The sequence below is a fragment of the Elephas maximus genome, chromosome 11 (assembly GCF_024166365.1).
Source record: "Elephas maximus indicus isolate mEleMax1 chromosome 11, mEleMax1 primary haplotype, whole genome shotgun sequence".
Taxonomy (NCBI): Eukaryota; Metazoa; Chordata; class Mammalia; order Proboscidea; family Elephantidae; genus Elephas; species Elephas maximus.
Window position 1 is genome coordinate 71237223 of NC_064829.1, and position 19594 is coordinate 71256816.

The 19594-nt window shown below is 38.5% G+C and overlaps 1 protein-coding gene across 1 annotated transcript in view; it reads left to right on the top strand.

Annotated features, from left to right (window-relative positions):
- PHLPP1 (PH domain and leucine rich repeat protein phosphatase 1) overlaps positions 1–19594 on the top strand; it is a 214760-nt gene that overhangs the window by 180045 nt on the left and 15121 nt on the right. The window contains exons 11-13 of the mRNA XM_049900477.1: positions 1529–1729; positions 3221–3383; positions 10523–10653. Coding sequence (XP_049756434.1) covers positions 1529–1729; positions 3221–3383; positions 10523–10653 — 495 coding nt within the window. The remainder of the gene's footprint in view (positions 1–1528; positions 1730–3220; positions 3384–10522; positions 10654–19594) is intronic.

A 19594-nucleotide genomic window follows, 5' to 3' on the forward strand; every position in this document is an offset into this window, starting at 1 on the left:
TTCAAGCCCAGGTGATTTGGAAATGAGAGAATGGCCCAAGTTTGCTTGCAGGGTAGACCTGGGTGGGAGGCCAGACAGATTTGACCTTGTGACTATAGGAGGTGCGTCCTAGGGGCTGAAAGCGCCCAATTCCACTGTTCCTGTGGCTTCTTAATTGGAGATCCACTTGAAGCGGGACTCATCTGTCTGACTCCTGACCAATGTCACTGTAAATGCGCTGTCCTTCCCTTTTCTTGGGAGTGATTTGCAACCTGATCACAGCAAGGCTTCTGTTTCACCTCTCAAGCTTTGCATTTTGCATTTATCTGTGTTCATAATAGCTATAGAAGAATTATACAGTTTTTGACAATTTTTGTTATTTTTGGGTGTAAAATCATAGTTTAGATTTTACCCATTGTTCAGTCTATCATCTATTTCCAGATGATAGACCGAAAATTTGCTTTCATGCAAATTTTACTGAAGTATAATAAAAAAAAAAATTTTTTTTTTTTATAATATAAATAACCCATTTGCTGTCGAATTGATTGCAACTCATAGTGATCCTGTAGGACAGAATAACTGCCTCATTGGATTTCCAAGGCTGTAATCTTGACAGAAGCAGATTGCCACATCTTTCTCCCACAGAGCGGCTGGTGGGTTTAAACTGCCCACCTTTCAATGAGCAGTCAAGTGTTTTAACCACTGTGCCACCAGAAAAGTGGCCAAATCATAAGAGCACCACCACATGGATTTTCTCAAAGTGAACACCCTTGTATAACCAGCACCCAGATCAAGAAACAGAACATTGTCCAAACCCTAGGAGCCCCCTCCTAGACACTGACAAGCTTCCCCACCCGCCACTCATGAGTAACCACACCCTGACTTCTAATGACCGTAGATAGTTTTGCCTGTTTTTGAACTTTGTACCTGTGGAATTATGCAGTATGCCCTCTTGTGTCTGGTTTCTTTGACTCAGCAGTACATTTGTGAGATTCATCCTGTTGTTACATGTAGTTGTAGTTCTTCATTGGCATGGCTATATAGATTCCATCATTTTAATACAGAGGGAGCTATCTCTTACAGTTGTGAATGTATCTCAGTGAAAAATAGTTTAAATATCCTGAGTAAAAAGGATGTAATGCCTCATTGTTTTTTCATTATGAGAAAGAATGCTTTTATTAAAAAATAGGTCATTTGTTTTCTCTTTATATGTCAGAATATTAACTTTATCTTACCACTTTCCCCCTACCCCCACCAGCTGTAGAATGAATCACTTCCTCCTATCTTTGTGCACCCTTAACAATTCATTTATATCTGTTTGTCTTTGTCATGTATAGATAGGTGCCGTGTTCATTATCTTAGATAGTGAGTCAGGTAGTGTTCATTATCTTAGATAGTGAGTCAGGTATCCGTATACCTGCAAAATTTTCATTCCTGTTTCTGAGCCCAGCGTCTAGTATGCCTGGCATCAGTCAGAAACCTTGTAGGTCTGCTGAGGATTCTGAGCTTTGGTTCATCAGCAGGGTCTTGTTGCATTTTGTCATTGTAGCCTGAGGTTCCTGAATGCATCTGCAAACAAACTGGAAACTCTTCCTCCAGCCACGCTTTCTGAAGAGACAAGCAGCATCTTACAAGAGTTGTATTTGACAAATAACAACCTCACAGATAAGTGTGTGCCCTTGTTAACAGGGCACCCCCATCTGAAGATCCTCCACATGGCCTATAACCGACTTCAAAGTTTCCCAGCAAGGTAAAAGAGGATCGGAAAGTGTTATATTTAATTGCATTGCTAAAAACATTTTAACAGATGAAAAGGGGAAAGGAGAAAATAAAAATGTTTATTTCTCAGAGAATATAAAGCTTCTTCCTCCCTCATTCTTGTTTACAGTGATCTTTTATACAAGCCATGATCAGCACTCTCCTAATGAGAAATGTATTGATTTTACTAATATGAATGTATCCAAAGACCCACTAGAATATTCTTAGGATTTTAAAATAAAATATGTTATTTAGTGGGTATATATTTCTTTTGTTTCTTTTTAAGCATTAAATTAATTTTTCAGATTAACCTAATGTGGCATGTGGGAATCAGAATGTAGACTAGGAACTTGAAGGTTCTTAATTACCAGCTTTTATATCCGTGCACATAGTATGAAAAACTGTGGCAGTGTAAGCAGCAATGGAAACTATGTGACATTGAAAATAACACATGGCTTTAGGGGATTATACTTTTAATTCCATTTTAATTTTAATTTCTACTTTTTGGTAGCAGTGGCATTGTGTGTAGCTTTGAGTGAATTTGCACACTGAGCCTGCCATGAAGGGTTTACTCCACTTCCATTTCATTGGCATTTATCCACTTCACAAGTTAGAACTTGGAACACAAACCCACACATGAAAGCAAACACTAACCCCTCTGGTATTATGCTGGTAACTGCAACTGCGAATTGGGACCAAATGAAAATATTGGCACAGCCTTCCTCTGCTGCCATGAGGATTGCTGGTCTGTTTAAGCCCTTGCTGAAGCAGGAAGGCCCTGATATGCATTTACGTAAAGTATTGCTCTGAGGTTTTTAATATATTTATTTATTTTCCTCATTTGATGTGAATGGTTAAACTTTTTGTTTACTTCTGTGTACTTTTACTTTACCATATGATACCAACAACCAATCCCGTTGCCGTCAAGTTGATTCCGACTCATAGCTTGACTCTACAGGACAGAGTAGAACTGCCCCGTAAGATTTCCAAGGAGTGACTGGTGGATATGAACTGCCGACCTTTTGGTTAGCAGCCGTAGCACTTAACTGCTATGCCACCTGGACTCCTACAATGTGTTAGGGACATACTATTTTTGGAAGAAAGCGTGGTAATCATATAACAGTAACGTATTAGGGAGGGCTCATCGTCCTATTTCAGATGGTGCGTATCTAAACCCTTCAGGTGAAATTTACACACAGATTTTTATGAGGCAAAGAACATGCGTTTCTTTCTTGTTGCCAATTTGAAAGAGCTGAGGTGAACAACTTTTGTTTTGTAGTGGGAAAAGAGGTGTTAAAGTACTTTGGTACTCATAAACAAGAGTGAAAAAATTATCTTAAAAATGACTATTACAGGTGAATCTTTGAAGAATTGTTAACGTCGTAGTAAATTCCCCTTTTGATTCCCATTATATATTATTTTCTTTTTAAATTGCATGTAATTATTTTATAATCTCCTCCCCCGTGGATTTTCTCTTTTTTAGTAAAATGGCGAAACTGGAGGAACTTGAGGAAGTTGATATCAGTGGGAATAAACTGAAAGCTATCCCAACCACCATCATGAACTGCAGGCGTATGCACACTGTGATCGCTCACTCCAATTGCATTGAAGTCTTTCCTGAGGTTATGCAGCTCCCAGAAATGAAGGTGTGTGTTTTGATCTCACAAACTCTTTAGTGTCAGGTCGGTAAAGAGAGTTACTCTCCCGAGTACATTAGTTTAAGATGTTTGCAACTTTTTGGGTGTACTTACAGTGAAGACTCTCGGTATTCCTTGCTCCATCTTTCGTAACCGTTGGGCTACATCGTTGAGTCAGCAGAGAGAAAAAACACTGGACTGGAGTTGGGAAAATTGTTTTCCTGGGCTCTGTCACTAACTAACTGTATGACATGATGAGGCTGGCCACATAACTACCTAATACCTCTTTCTCCAACTGTATAATGATACTTGTCTTACCTATGTCCAGGATGGGTTTGAGGCTCAAAGTATGGGTCAGATGTGAAAGCGATTTGAAAAAGTTAATAGTACCACTGCACCCCCCTTACCCATCCTAAGCCGCCTGATAAAATAGCATATACCACCGCGGTACCCAATTAGTGATCATTCCCTACAGAGCCAGGGCAGCACTTTCTCATCAAAACATTCATTTCAATTTAATGAAATTGGCAAAACAGATAACATTATTCTCATTTGATTGGTGGAGAAACTGAGGCAGGGCTTCGAACTGGTTTGAATTTGCGTTTCTAACGAGTTCCCAGGCAATGCTAATGCTGCTGGTTAGGGACAGATTCTGAGAACCACTGGTGGTAGAGCAGTGGCTCTCAAAATGTATTATATGTAAGAATCACCTGGGGATCTTGTTAAAATATAGGTTCTGATTCAGTATATCTGGGGTGGAAATGCAAATTCTCAGCCGGGGTTTGAACTGGACCAGACTGGTTGGAAGCCCTGAACTAAAAACTAAAAAAAAAAAAGGTGCTGAAAATGAAGTGATTTGCATAAATAAGGCAGCAAATTGGTGGTGGAGACAGCCTGTAGTTTCTGACTCTCATCTCCGGGGCTGACCTGCAGACTCTTGGTTCCAATTAACTAGAATGAAAAACATCTAACAAACAGCTTTGTGATCTCAGCAGTATATCTTTTTTGGTGAGGGGAGGGTACAAAAGCAAAAACTTATTTATATATAGTACAGTTCGTCATTTGCATCTTAGCATTTGTGATTATCATCAATTTTACACTTAAAAAATAACTTATTTGTTACAGAGCATAGTCTAATCTCCTAATAAGGAAATAAATGCAGTCATATTTAGCCACTCTTCACTTTTCAGGCACTTTCTGATATAAACTTTGTGTATCAGGTTAAGAAATTGTCAACATTTGAAGATGCTTTAAATAGCATTCAAAATTTCTCACCACAAAAATTTTTCAACATTTAAATGGTTAAAGTGTGTGCTTACCACTTTGTAAGTGTGTGCATGTGTGTGTATGCTTTATGCCTTAAAATATTGTGCTTTGAGCTGTAAGAGCATGATCATCTCATACATCACATCGGCACTTTGGAATGGCTTTTATAAACTTAAAAGGAGCCCTTGCGGTACAGTGGTTAAGCGCTCAGCTCCTTACCAGAAAGTGCGTGGTTCAAACCTACAAGCCACTCCACAGGAGAAAGATGTAGCAGCCTGCTTCTGTAAAGATTTACAGCCTTGGAAACTCTATGGGGCAGTTCTTCTCTGTCCTGTAGGGTCGCTATAAGTCGGTTTGGTTTTTTGGTTATTAGAAACTTCCAGAGATACTTCCCCTTGTACTTTCTATATAGTACCTTTTGTAGTGGTTAAGAGCACAGGCTGTGAAGAGAGACAGAGCTAGAGTGGGATCTCAGCTGAAAACAACTTAACTGCTCTGTTTCCTGGGATGTAAAATAAGGAGAAGAGTATTTCCCTTACAGGATTGCTGTGAGAATAAATTGAAATAATACACGTAAAGCATTTGAAATAGGACTGGAACATGGTAAGAACTCCATAAATGTTAGCCATTATTAATACAAGGCTTTCATATGGGTCAACTGTGATGTTGACTATGTGGAGCAACTCTTTTGGCCGAAGCTCAATAAAATCCAGGAAATGTGTTATTTGAGCAAATAAGTCTTTGCCTCTAACACAGGAAAGATGTTGACAGCTAAGCTTCCCCATGGGTCCTGAGCTGCCCAGTACTTGACTGAGCTGCTGTGCTGTGATCTCTTTTATGGGGAGTTGTTAAACTGATAAAGAGCCTTGCTGGTGTAGTGTTTAAGTGCTCTGCTGCTAACTGAAAGGTCGACAGTTCAAACCCGCCTGCCACTCCACAGGAAAAAGATGTGGCAGTCTGCTTCCATGAAAATTACAGCCTTGGGAACCCTATGGACCAGTTCTACTCTGTCCTATAGGGTCACTATGAAGCGGAATTGACTCGCTGGCAATGGGTTAGATTTTTTTTTTATTGTTAAACTCGTCTCTCTGCACCATGCGAGGTGCACCATGCACAAAGGAGAGTAACAGAGACTCAGGATTAACCTCCTATTTGCTGGCCTTAGTTTTGTACCCATCCTTTAATGCTATAGAACTCCTAATTGTAGGTTGGTTAGTTTGGGTTGTTTTTCAGGCATCCAGTTTAAAACTCCATTGCCGTCCAGTTGATCCCGACTCACAACGACCTCATAGGACTTCTTTATTCTGTGGAGCTGGCCAGTGGGTTTGAACCTTTTCATTAGCAGCCAAATGCTTAACTTCTGCACCACCAGGGCTCCTTAGGTTTAAAATGCAGATAGATGTTTAAACTTTTCAGGTTTTCATTAGATTTTACAAAATTTGAAACTTGCTGTATGAAAGCTCCTTCTCTCCTAGACTCTTGTTTGGATTCCTGTGTTCCAAAATCAGTGCCTTCTAGTCCTGTTTCATTCCTTCCCCTGTTGTCATCTTTCTGTGCCCTGCTTTACAATTCCTTTTAAAATTGTACTTCCAGTGTTGCTTTCTAAATGATTCTAATTTTTTGTTCTGTAATTTTTTTTTTTTAGTTATATCTTAGCAATAGAGAGAGGTTTTGTTGTTGTCTTTTTGGGAGGTAGGAGGATGAGCAATATCAAGTACCCTAAATATATGTACAAAGTATAAATTTTGCAGTCTTGGACAGGTGATATTATTGAAAAAATAGTAGTTACATTATTTTAGAACTCTGAATTGCTGTTTTAGTGTTCTTTCATAGGAGGACATTTTAAGTTGCCATATAAGTATTTACATATGTTTAAACCATCCAAAAGAAAATTTCTGGCAAAAATAATTGTAGTATCTCAAATGACAAATATACACCTATGAAAATCCTGATTGTAAGTGTCCCTAAAAAATGTTCTAACATAAAATGAATAATTCCATTCCTAGGTTGAGATATTCCAACCTATACTAAAATTTTTTTGAGTTAATGTAATTTAACCTCTGTAAAAAAAAGAAAAAAAAATTTTTTTTTTTTTTTAGATTAGATAAGATCATGGTGTACAGGTAGTCCCAAAATTAAAATGTATTCAAGTTATGATGCACCACACTTCAAACTGTCTTTTTTTTTTTTGGTACATCTTATCGTTAGTAGTATGTGCTGCGTACAGTGTTGCAGTGCGTAATTTGCTGATGTTATCATCCTCGGATTTTCACTCACAGGTGTTCAGTGTTATGATTTACTGATCAAAACACTGCTGTATAGCAGGCTGTGAAAACTAAAAAAAAAAAAGGGTATTCGACTTACGTCAGAACCGATTTACAACGGAGTCATCAGAGCGGAGCCCTGTCTTAAGATGAGGTCTGCCTGTATTTAGCTAGCTAGTAATCTCCAAGCATGTTAAGACAGGAAAGGAAAGTGCTTATTCACAACTTTGTTACCAAAACTTTAAAAACAACTGTTCAATTATTATTAAAAGAGCAGAGAAGTCTCCTCATTGAAATATGTGTGCTAAAACGTACCCCAAAAAAGCTTGAAAAATTAGACCATTATCTGTGCTCCCCTAAAACTGAGACCATATGTGTTCTCTAATCTTGGATAACATTTAGGTCTGGCCTTTCCTGTTAACATGACAATCAGTTACCAATTTCCTTACTTGGACAGTGAAGTCATATATAAGTTGTCAGTGGAAAAAATGTATTTTTTCAGAATTTTCTGATAAGCACAAATAGACCCAAAGTCACTTATGTTCCTTAGTATTATTGTCTTCGCCTTTGTTTAGCACTTTGAAATTCATCTTCCAAACCCCTGCCACCGTTTTTGTATTGATTACTAGAGAAGATTCAGATCCTCTTTTTAAAATAGACAGGCTTTCCCCTGAACACAGGTCAGCTCCCCATTGCCTAGAGGGGAGAACAGAGTCCCAATACCACCATGTAAGCGGGACTTGCCTGGATGCAGCAACACCCATGCTTAGGCGACTGATGACTGATGAACCCAAGAAACAGTGTTGGCCATGGGTATGGCACTCAGGCCACCTTCATCATAGTCCTTTCACTAAAACCAGATAGCAGTAATTTTCAATTAGTGACTTATTCGAACCCTTTTTGAAGTGTGTTTTAAGCAGGTGAAATGAATGTGTGATGGACATAGTGAATGGAATTTGGAATTTAAACACCATTATTAGGAACTTCTTTGTCAAATTTTCATGTTTCTGTGGCTTGATTCTGTTACTGGATAAATAGAATCTTTTAAAATGTTTAAAATTCTCTTCAGAAGACTATTGTCATGTCTGTGCTAGGCTGTAATAAACCGCATGGATAAGTGAATGAACTCATCTCTAGAATCTATATCATTTTAATTAGGAAATGGAGGATGAAATATTTTTAATATACTGCACTCTTGAGAACAATGGCTACAGGAAGTTGAATATTACTTAGACTGAAGCCTTGTTTGTTGCTGCTGTTGCTAAATTTAGATGGAGAACAAGAGTATCAGCTCAGTTATAAAGACACATACACAAAAAAAAATCCCAAAAAACCAAGCCTGTTGACATCGAGTCGATTCCAATTCATAGCAACCCTATAGGACAGAGTGGAACTGCCTCATAGGGTTTCCAAGGAGTGGCTGGTGGATTCGAACTGCCAACCTTTTGGTTAGCAGCCAAGTTCTTAACCATTGCCGCACCAGGGCTCAAAAGACATATGGCATATAGGGAAATGACTGTGTTAGAATGGATGGAAAAACAGGGGTAAATCCCTTGGGAAGTAGGATAATAGAGATGAAGACATCTCAGAGGCCAGGCCAGTGTCAGTTGTGTGGAGTAGTTGACCTAGGAGACATCAGAGGTATATAGGCAACAGTAACGCACGTCCAAAAACGAGAAACTAGGAGCAGCATCATTGTGGTCTTGGAATCTGGTTAAGTCATAGTTATTTAGGAAACTTTGTTGGGGAGTTTGCTGTCAATTCCTGTCTGGGTCAGGGCTCCAGAGTGCTGAGGAAGGAAGAAGCAATGTCTGCCAGGAAGTGGCCATTTAAGCCACAGTGCTCCCTGTCCTACCAGGAACAGACTAGCAGAAATCTGGGAGTGCACATTCTCTCAAAATGGGTGTTATGAGATAACCCTGGCTAGTTGTTTTGCTTTGTGTTTTAAGTTCTAGTTAAAAAAAGTTCAACAAGTATAACTTCAGTCATGCCTTTTTCAACAAAATATTGCATACATCTTAGGAAGAGGGTTATGCCTATTATACACAGACGACTGGTCCTTTGGGAGCTTGTATGTATTAAAAGGTATCTCTTTAGAGAAACTCCCAACTTTTTGTAATGAGGCTATAGTGCTCTCATAGCAAAAAGTAATTATTTAAAACAGCAACATAGTTTTACCACACTGCTACTGTTTGAGAACAAGGGTATGAAATGGTTTATGTGAAAACATTTTACTGTTTGGAGTTGAGAATGTGTTTCTCCAAAAATACAGCTTTTCATTTTACCCAGCCTGCCCCTCCCCCAAGGAGCCCTGGTGGTGCAGTGGTTAAGCACTCAACTGCTAACAAAAAAGTAGGTGGTTGAAACCCACCAGCCACTCCAAGGGAGAAAGATGTGGCAGTCTGCTTCTGTAAATATTGCAGCCTTAGAAACCATGTGGGGCAGTTCTGCCCTGTGCTGTGGGGTCACTATGAGTCAAAATCGATTCACTGGCAATAGGTTTGTTTTGTTTGTTGGGCTTATCCTTCCCCAATTGATAATAGATTATAATTCATTAAGAGTTTTTCCAAATAAAAGGAAGATTTTTGTTCACTTTTAAGATTCTAAATTTCTTAGAAACAATTCCCGTTTTCAAACCATCTTGAGGTTTTTAATAGGCTATTTGGGCATTTTCTTTCATTATAATATGTACTAATTCAAGCTTAAGTTGTTGAGTTCCTTCCACCCCATCCTAACGAATTCTGAGTTACCCACTCTCTTATCCAGAAAAGTTGCCACTCTGGTTTTCTCTTGTGCCTGTGGTGTTATCTACCCTGGCCCTCTGCTCCGCTCACAGAAGTGTAGCTTTGCAGTTTGGAGCTTGTACTCAATTAAGCCTTTATACCACTTTTTAGAAAGAGGAGGTATTATTCCCATTTACAGATAATATATCGTTTTTATTCTAATCAATATGATGGCCCTTTTTGTGTTTATTTTCCAAGTCAGATTAGGTAAGACCTGTTGGACAGTCCAGGTATTGGGTGCTATGAGGGCAGGATTCATATTTGATTTACCCTTTTATTTCCTTCCCTCAGATGCCTGGCATATAGCAGGCAGGCCCATTTGCTGTTCTGTCTTTTACCAATTTCTTATTCAGCTTCTTTTGAAGTGTCTTCTGATTTTGAATATTCCCTCCTTTTTCCTCATTTTGCATGTTTTGTTGTTTGCTTGCTTGTTTTTTTGTTTTGTTTGAAGAAAGTCCTTAACAAATTTCATTTTGATATTTTATCTGTAGCTCTCATGGCCAAAACAGGTGTAGAGATTTTGTGAGAAAAAAAAAAAAAAAATCCTATCCTTAGGATTTTTCAGTCAATGCTTCCTTTTAAAAGGACAAATGGGAAGAATAAAGGACATGAGTTTTCTGTGTTATTCAAAGAAAGTAAAAATTCTTACTGTATCTGGCAAGATCTGTTTTAACATTGATGGCAAGCAGAATAGCAAATAAACTTCTTTTTCTACATTTGACCAATGTAGCATATTGAATGGTTAGATTGATTTCTCTTGTAAAGAGTGGGAGTCTAGAATGGCCTGAACAACTTCTCTAGATCCTGTCTTTGTTCTGTCCACTTATTCCTTCAGTGCGTAGATCTGAGCTGTAATGAGCTAAGCGAAGTCACTTTACCAGAAAACCTGCCTCCAAAACTACAAGAACTAGACCTGACTGGAAACCCCCGACTCACCCTCGATCACAAAACCCTGGAGCTGCTGAAGTAAGTATTGGTTTGAAAAGGGCTGTAGGTCGTCATTGGTCACTGGGCAGTGGCATTTCTAACTTACTAAAACAGGCAGAAAATATGAAGCATCCATTGACTTATTAGCTGTATCTGCAAACATTTGAAGCGAAGTGATTGGAAAGTCCTTAGTTTATTAAAGTGGTGGGCAAAAAGGATTTCAAACAGTTTTATATTCATGTGTCCTTTTGGAAAAGTTTTTGAGAAAGTACCCAGACAAAAAGAGAATGAGGCTAAGAATCAGTGCAAAGAAGAAGACAAGATATAGAAGACACAGTGGAGAGCTATGAACAACTAAGATGTGAACTTAAATATTTATAACTATTGATAATATAGTGTGATGCCTAATGCCAATGTTAAAAAAGAAATTTTGAAAGAGATGCATAATGTGGGGAAAATTAACAGCTTGGAACTAAAATCCAGGTGATTTTAATAAAATTGGGGGTGTAGGGTGGTTAGGGATTGCTAAAGTTCTTTTTGTGTTGTAGGAAGAAGGCAGTTCGTTGGTATTATTTCATTCTTAATGTTGATGGAGAGTTATAGGTTGAAGTTTGCTGTTTAAAAGATGAAAGATACCCTCATTAGGGAAGATGTGTTTATAAGAATGTTTATCACAGGACTCAAATCTATCAATAGAATTAAATTATGCTCAGCAAGTAAACATTGTTATACAGCCATTAAAAATGATGATGTAAGAACTATACTTGCTGACTTGAAAGATCTCTGCAGTATAATGTTAAGCGAAAAGAAAGGTTACAAAGAAATTTGTATAGTATAATCCTACTTTTGCAAAAAAATTTGTGTACATTGGGTATGTGTGCATAGGTGTGCATGTGCACACCTAGAAAGTGTCTAGAGGAATATACAATGAAGTGTTGAAATAGTGTTATTCTCTGGATAATAGGGTTATGGGTGGTCTTTATTTTCTTCTTTAAACTTGTCTGGATTTAGAGAATGTTTTGCGGTGTGATTGTATCTTAAAGTTGACAGTTTTGGACACTGTCACACATTTAGTCATTGTGTATGCCACATACACTATTATACATTATTGTCAAATATGTAGCTGAAAGTTATGTGCCATTATCTTAGAAATAACTGAAGAGTTGAATATGGATCAATGATCCATTCATACCTCCATAGGCCTTAGTGCCAATCAAAATTTGAAAAGCTTTTAAGGGGATCCCAGGTTAGACTTGGCCTAATAAGTGCCTATTTATTGACATTTTAAGTGTTTAATGAGAAAATAGATTTTGATATGTAATTGAAGAATGCAGCCTAAGTAGAATGCAAAGGACTCTGTCCTGGGGAAGACAGCAGAGTCCTGGGTTCTCTCCATTATTCATTCCAGCATTTGAAACCTTGGCCTAGACCCCACCTTCTCTTGAGACCTCAGTTTTCTCATCTACAAGTGAGAAGGATGGCCTACGTAATTCCTAAAGTACTTCTTGGGCATAAGAGTACATGAATTATCAAAATACGTTTCATCTTTTTACAGTTAACTTTTGAGTAGCTCTACAAATATGGTTTGAAATTTTCATGTTGCATTGTATCAAGATCTGTTAATGTAACTATTTGGAGAAAAATAAAAGTTGAATTCTTATCTCACAAAAAATAAATTCTAGGTGGATTAAAGAGTTAAATGTATAAAATGAAATACTTTTTAAAAGTCAGAAGAAATCATATGAGTATATTCATAAACTAAACCCAAAAAACCCAGTGCCGTTGAGTTGATTTCATAAACTAGAAAAGGAATTTTTAAGCTTAAAAGGGGGGTGGGGATCAAGAAAAGGAACCAATATGGTGACATTGCTTTTATGTGTGTTTATACGTAAATATACTTTTTACACATAAAAGTTTAAAATATCTGTTCCAAAAACTACCAAGAGTAAGTCTAGAAGGCAAACTAGGAAGAAACATTAGCAAAAAATGTAGGAAACAAACACAGTAATATTCTTAACAGAAAGTATTCTTGTAAGTCAGTAAGAAAGGTAACACATACATCTTAGTTACGTAGTGCTGCTATAGCAGAAATACCACAAGTAAGTAGCTTTAACAAACAAATTTATTCTCTCACATTTTAAGAGTCTACAAGTCCAAGTTCAGGATGCTGACTCTAGGGGAAGGCTTTCTCTGTCAGCTCCCTTAGCCAACACCCAAAGTCTGGAGAGCAGGGCCATTGCCTAGATGATCTCAGAGAAGAGAGGATTATTTTCAAGCCTTTAATGTAAATTGTTCTGCTGGGTTTTGCTCCTAGGCGATCTTCATGTGCCTTGGCATCTCTCTTCCCCCATTTCTACTACTTAGCTTGCTTATTTAATCTCTTTTGTATCTCAAAAGAGATTGACTCAAGATACGCCCTAATCCTGCGTCATTAATATAACAACCATAACGCATTCACAAATGGGATTAAAACCACAGGTAGAGATTAGGATTCACAACACATATTTTTGGGGGACACAATTCAATTCATAACATTCCACCCTTTGGCTCCCCAAAATTCATGTTCTTGCCACATGTAAAACACATTCACCCCATCGCAACATCCCAAAATTCTTCAATCAACTCCAAGCCCAAAATCTCATGTTCTGAATCATCTAAATCAAATATGGGTGAGACCTGAAGCATATTCCATCCTGGGACAAAATTCTTCTTCATCTTTGAACCTGTGAAATCTAGATTACAAGTTATCTGTTTCCAAACTACAATGGTGGAACAGGCAAAAGGTAGACATTTCCATTACAAATGGGAGAAATTTGAGGGAAAGAAGATACAACAGGCACCAAGCAAATCCAAAACCCAGCAGAGCAATTTACATTAGCTTTCAAGGCTTGCAAATAATCCTCTCTTCTCTGAGATCACCTAGGCAATGGGTGTTCTGGGTGGAAGCCTCTCTGCCCTGGGCTTCAGCTCCACCTTCCAAGCCCACTGGGATGACAACTCTGCTCCCCCAGCTTTGGACAGCCCCAATCTCCTAGTCTGTCAGAGTGGCGACCCCACCCTCTTGGCTCCAGCAGACCCCGTTCTTCTGACCCTTGGGCATGGCAGCCCCAAACCCTCTGCTTTGGATGGCAGCCCCATCCTCTTGGCATACCTTAACCACAGCCCCACATTCCAGAACCATGGTGGTGAAGAGCCGACTTTTTGAAACTTGTGTCCCTACCCTCTGAGATCCAGAAACCCTTGCCCCCACCCTTTGAGATTAAGGCAGCTCTGCTTCCCATGCTCCTTCCAACAGCTCTTCTGATCTCTGACTGTTCCAGGGACGGTTCTTTTGTTTTCTCGGAGGACAACAGATGCAGCTCCTTTGGCTTGTTCCCTGCCTGTAGAATTCCAAGAGGCAGACAATGTTCTTTCCTTTCGTTCTTTCTCTGTCTCCTTCAGTCTAAGCAAATTGGTTTTCTTCTGTGGTAGTAGGTTAGATCCATTAGTCACAGGTTTAATCTCTTTAATAAAAGATTGTGTAGCCACATTCTTGGTGAATATTCTGGAATACATGTCCTTAGCTTGTACAACAGAATTTACCAAATCTTTACTTTCCGTTTTCATTTTGCACAGTTCATTTTTAAGCCCATCTCTTTCCTCTTGCATTTTACTATAAGCGACAAGGAGAAACCATGCAGTCCCTTTAAGATCTTGCTTAGAAATCTCCTCATCCAGATACTAGAGCTCATCACTTACAAGTTCTGTCTTCCACCAGACGTTTGAACCTAATTCCGACTAGTTCTTTGCTACTGCGTAAAAAGCATCACCCTTCTTCCGTTGTGCAATCACATGTTCATCGTTTTCTTTTAAAGTCTCACCGGAAGCACATTTAACGTCCACATTCCCAGCAACAGTCTGCTGCTGGTGCCGTATGTGTTCTCTGAGACGACAGAGCCTCACCTCCTTCTGAGCCCTCAGCAGAATCACTTTTGACAGCCATAATTCTACCAACGGTCTCTTCAAGGAAATCTAAGTTTTTACTATTAGCCACCTTAAAACTCTTCCATCCTCCACTCATTACCCAATTCCAGAACCACTTCCACATTTTAGGTATCTGTTAGAGCAGCACCCCACTCTCAGTACCAGATTCTGTATTAGTTACCTACTGCTGCTGTAACAGAAATACCACAAGTGAGTGGCTTGAACAAACAAAAATTTATTCTCTCACATTTTAGGAGGCTAGAAGTTCAAATTCAGGATGCTGACTCTAGGGGAAGGCTTTTTCCCTGTGTCGGCTCTGAAGGAAGGTCCTTGTCTCTTCCAGCTTCTGCTCCTGGGCAATCTTTGTGTGGCTTGACATCTCTCTTCCCCATCTCTGCTGCTTAGCTTGCTTATTTAATCTCTTTTGTATCTCAAAAGAGATTGACTCAAGATACACCCTAACCCTGCCTCCTTAAACAAATATAACCTAATCTTCATTAACATAACCTAATCCTGCCTCATTAATATAACAAATATAACCCATTCACAAATGGGATTATAACCATAGGCAGAGGTTAGGACTTATAACACATATCTTGGGGGTCACAATTCAATCCATAAGAACATACTCAAACAGAAAAGAAGTGGATGTTAACATTAACAAAAAAAGTACAAATAATTACATGAAAAGGTGATGGTCAGCCTTATTAGTATATTAAGGAAATACTAAATAAAAGATTTAAATGATAACATGTTTTCTCAAATTGGTGCTGCTGGAGGACTGTAAATTGAAAACAGTTGCCCTCTATAGCAAGGTTTTGGACTTCTAAAAATATTCATACCCTTAGACCAGGGTTCTCTATTGTAAAAAAAAAAAAAAAAAAAATTGTAATAATCAGAAATATGGTTTTCATTTTAGGCACAGGATAATCATCAAGATATTTCATGTATTTAGTGTGAATATAAAATGACTTGGAAAAATGTTCATGATATTATTAGAAAAAAGATGCAAAACCATGTATACAGAATGACCCTTCTATAATATATGCATAATAGAAAATCTGTGTGTCAACTTTCTGACGATGAGCGTATGTTCTTGTTCTTGGAGTGACCTGGGCAACTGTGGTGAAGCACATATGCGCTCTCAGATGAAGAAAAAGTAGCAACAGACAATGAAATCATAGTGTTCTTACGTAAAAACATTGCTTCCTGTTCAGCATCTAGAAGGCTGTGGATTCTGAATAACCAGGAAGAGTTCCCATATATTAGGTATGGAAACATTAGGTGTTCCTTGTCCTGTTGGTTCTCAGTGGGCCAGGGTAAGTGCATATGGCAGCTGTCACATGAGATTGAGCTCCAGCTCCCAAAGATGCTCTCAGCCTCATTGGAAGATGTATAGGAGCAAACATTTAGATCACTTCAGATGGCTGCACAGCCCTACTGTTCAGATAGGCCAGGAATGAAAAACTGTTACTTCACTAGAAAGTATTGTGAGCGGTTTTAAGAATTTTTCTTCCCCCTTAATGATCAGGCTCAAAAATGGAATTGTTTGAGGGCTCTGTGTTCTATATTTATATATAACTTATATCTGCATATAAAAAATACAAATGCCTTTAGAAACAAGCCCTCAGTTTTCCCTAGAATGCATGAAGATATGCAAGAACCTTAAGGTTTGCCTTAAGGACCCCATCACATTCTTTACCAACTTAGATGGATAAAATGTGGTACCAGGTCATATAGAGAGCAAATCACAATGGCAGGTACAGCCAGAATGCTCCTTAGAAGCAAGGATGGCAAGACTAGGTCTTGCTAACTTTGGACATGTAATCAGGAGAGACCAATCCCTAGAGAAGGTCATCATGCATGGCAAAGTAGAGGGTTAGTGAAAAAGAGGAAGACCCTCAACGAGATGGATTGACATGGTGACTGTAACAGTGGACTTAAACATTCCCACTATTGTGAGAGTGGCACAGGACCGGGCAGTGTTTCCTTCTGTTATACGTGAGGTCACTATGAGTTGGAGTCAACTCAGTGGCATCTAGCAACATCTTTTTATGTGCCTCTCTTTAATTGATAGGATTGAAAACATTGAAAGAGAATATATAGCCCTCCTGTAAAATGCGGTATTAATTTGATTTGGGTCTTTTCTGTTGACAACATCTATAATTTATTTTTCAGTTTTTTTAGCATAAGGGGAAAAGTGAATATTTGCTGATAATGGAGAATACAAACTTTCTTTAATCAAATATTTTTAAATTCCAGAGAAATTGTCACCATCTATTTCTAGAATCAAAGTGAATGCTAGTTACATATTGATTTACTTTTTAGAGTCGAATAGTTCTTAGTAAAGGCATTATGTTTTTGTTATAATTTGGAGTTAATGAATGCTAACAGATACTCTGTGTTCTTGGGGTGAGAGGACAAAAGTGTTTAAGAGATGATACATACTTTTTTTTCTTTTGTTTAAATAGTAAGGGTTGGGAGACTGGTGGCAATTTACAAGTAACAGGATTTATTCTACCACGTGGTAGCCAGCCATTTTTTAAAAAATGTAATTAATTTGTGTTGTTGTTGAGAATAGACACAGCAGAACATACACCAGTTCAACAATTTCTACGTATACAATTCAGTGACATTGATTACATTTTTTGAGTTGTGCAGCCATTCTCTCCCTCCTTTTTTCAAATCGTTCCTGCCCTATTAACATAGACTCAGTGCTTCCTAAGTTTCCGATCTAACCTTTTGAGTTGCTTTTGTCAATTTCATCCTATATAGATTGATATCCTAGGCATTAGTGAGCTGAAATGGAATTGTATTGGCCATTTTGAATCAGACGACCATATGGTCTACTAAGTGAGGAATGACAGCTTGAAGAAGATTGGCCTTACATTCATTGTCAAAAAGAACATTTCAAGATCTGTCCTGAAGTACAACGCTGTCAGTGATAAGATAATATCCATACACCTACGAGGAAGACCAGTTAATACAACTACTATTCAAATTTACCCACCAACCACTAAAGCCAAAGATGAAGAAAGTGAAGATTTTTACCAACTTCTGTGATCTGAAATTGACCGAACATGCAGTCAGGTGCATTAATAATTACTGGTGATTGGAACGCGAAGTTGGAAACAGAAGGATCGGTAGTTAAGAAAGTATAGCCTTGGTGATAGAAACAATGCCGGAGATGCATGATAGAATTTTGGAAGACAAAAGACTTCATTGCAAATACCTTTTTTCACCAACATAAATAGTAACTATACATGTGGCTCTTGCCAGGTGGAATGCACAGGAATCAAATGGATTATGTCTGTGGAAAGAGATGATGGAAAAGCTCAATATCATCAGTCCAAAAAAGGCCGGGGTCCAACTGCGGAACAGACCATCAGTTGCTCATATGCAAGTTCAAGTTGAAACTGAAGAAAATTCAAACAAGTCAACGAGAGCCAAAGTACGACCTTGAGTATATCCCACCTGAATTTAGAGACCATGTGAAGAATATATCTGATGCGTTGAACACTAATGACCAAAGACCAGACGAGTTGTGGAATGATATCAAGGACATCATACTTGAAGAAAGCAAGAGGTCATTAAAAAGACAGGAAAGAAAGAAAAGACCAAAATGGATGTCAGAAGAGACTCTGAAACTTGCTTTTAAACATAGAGTAGCTGAAGTGAAAGGAACAAATGATGAAGTCAAAGAGCTGAACAGAAGATTTCAAAGGGCAGCTCAAGAAGACACAGTGAAGTATTATAATGATGTGTGCAAAGACCTGGAGATTGAAAACCAAAAGGGAAGAAAGAATACACTTGGCATTTCTCAAGCTGAAAGAACTGAAGAAAAAATTCAGGCTTCAAGTTGCAATATTGAAGGATTCTACGGGGAAAATGTTAAACAATGCAGGAAGCATCAAAAGAAGATGGAAGGAATACACAGAGTCACAATACCAAAAAGAGGTAGCATATGATCAGGAACTAATGTCACTGAAAGAAGTCCAAGCTGCACTTAAGGCATTGGCGAAAAACAAGGCTCCAGGAATTGATGGGATACCAATTGAGATGTTTCAACAAATGGATGCAGCACTGGAAGTGCTCACTTTTCTATGCCAAGAAATTTTGAAGACAGCTACCTGGCCAACTGACTGGAAGAGATCCATATTTATGCCTATTCCCAAGAAAGGTGATCCAACTGAATGCAGAAATTATCGAAAAATATCATTAATATCACATGCAAGTAAACTTTTGCTGAAGATTATTCAAAAGCAGCTGCAGCATTATATTGACAGGGAACTGCCAGAAGTTCAGGCTGGATTCAGAAGAGGATGTGGAACAAGGGATATCATTGCTGATGTCAGATGGATTCTGGCTGAAAGTAGAGAATAACAGAAGGATATTTACCTGTGTCTTATTAACTATGCAAAGGCATTCAACAGTGTGAATCATAACAAATTATGGATAACTTTGTGAAGAATGGAAATTCCAAAACACTTAACTGTACTCATAAGGAACCTGTACATAGACCAAGAGGCAGTTGTTCAAACAGAACAGTGGATACTGCATGGTTTAAAGTCAGGGAAGTTGTGCAGCAGGGTTGTATCCTTTCACCATACCTATTCAATCTGTATGCTGAGCAAATAATCCAAAACGCTGGAATATATGAAGAAGAATGGGGCATCAGAATTGGAGGAAGACTCATTAACAACCTGCGTTATGCAAATGCTACAACCTTGCTTGATGAAGACGAAAAGGAATTGAAACACTGATGAAGATCAAAGACCACAGTCTTCAGTATGGATTACACCTCAACATAAAGAAAACGAGAATCCTCACAACTGGACCAACCAAAACCAAATCCAGTGCCATCAAGTCGATTTCAACTCATAGCGACCCTATAGGACAGAGTAGAACTGCCCCGTAGAGTTTCCAAGGAGCGCCTGGTGGATTCGAACTGCTGTCCCTTTGGTTAGCAGCCATAGCACTTAACCACTGTGCCACCAGGGTTTCCACAACTGGACCA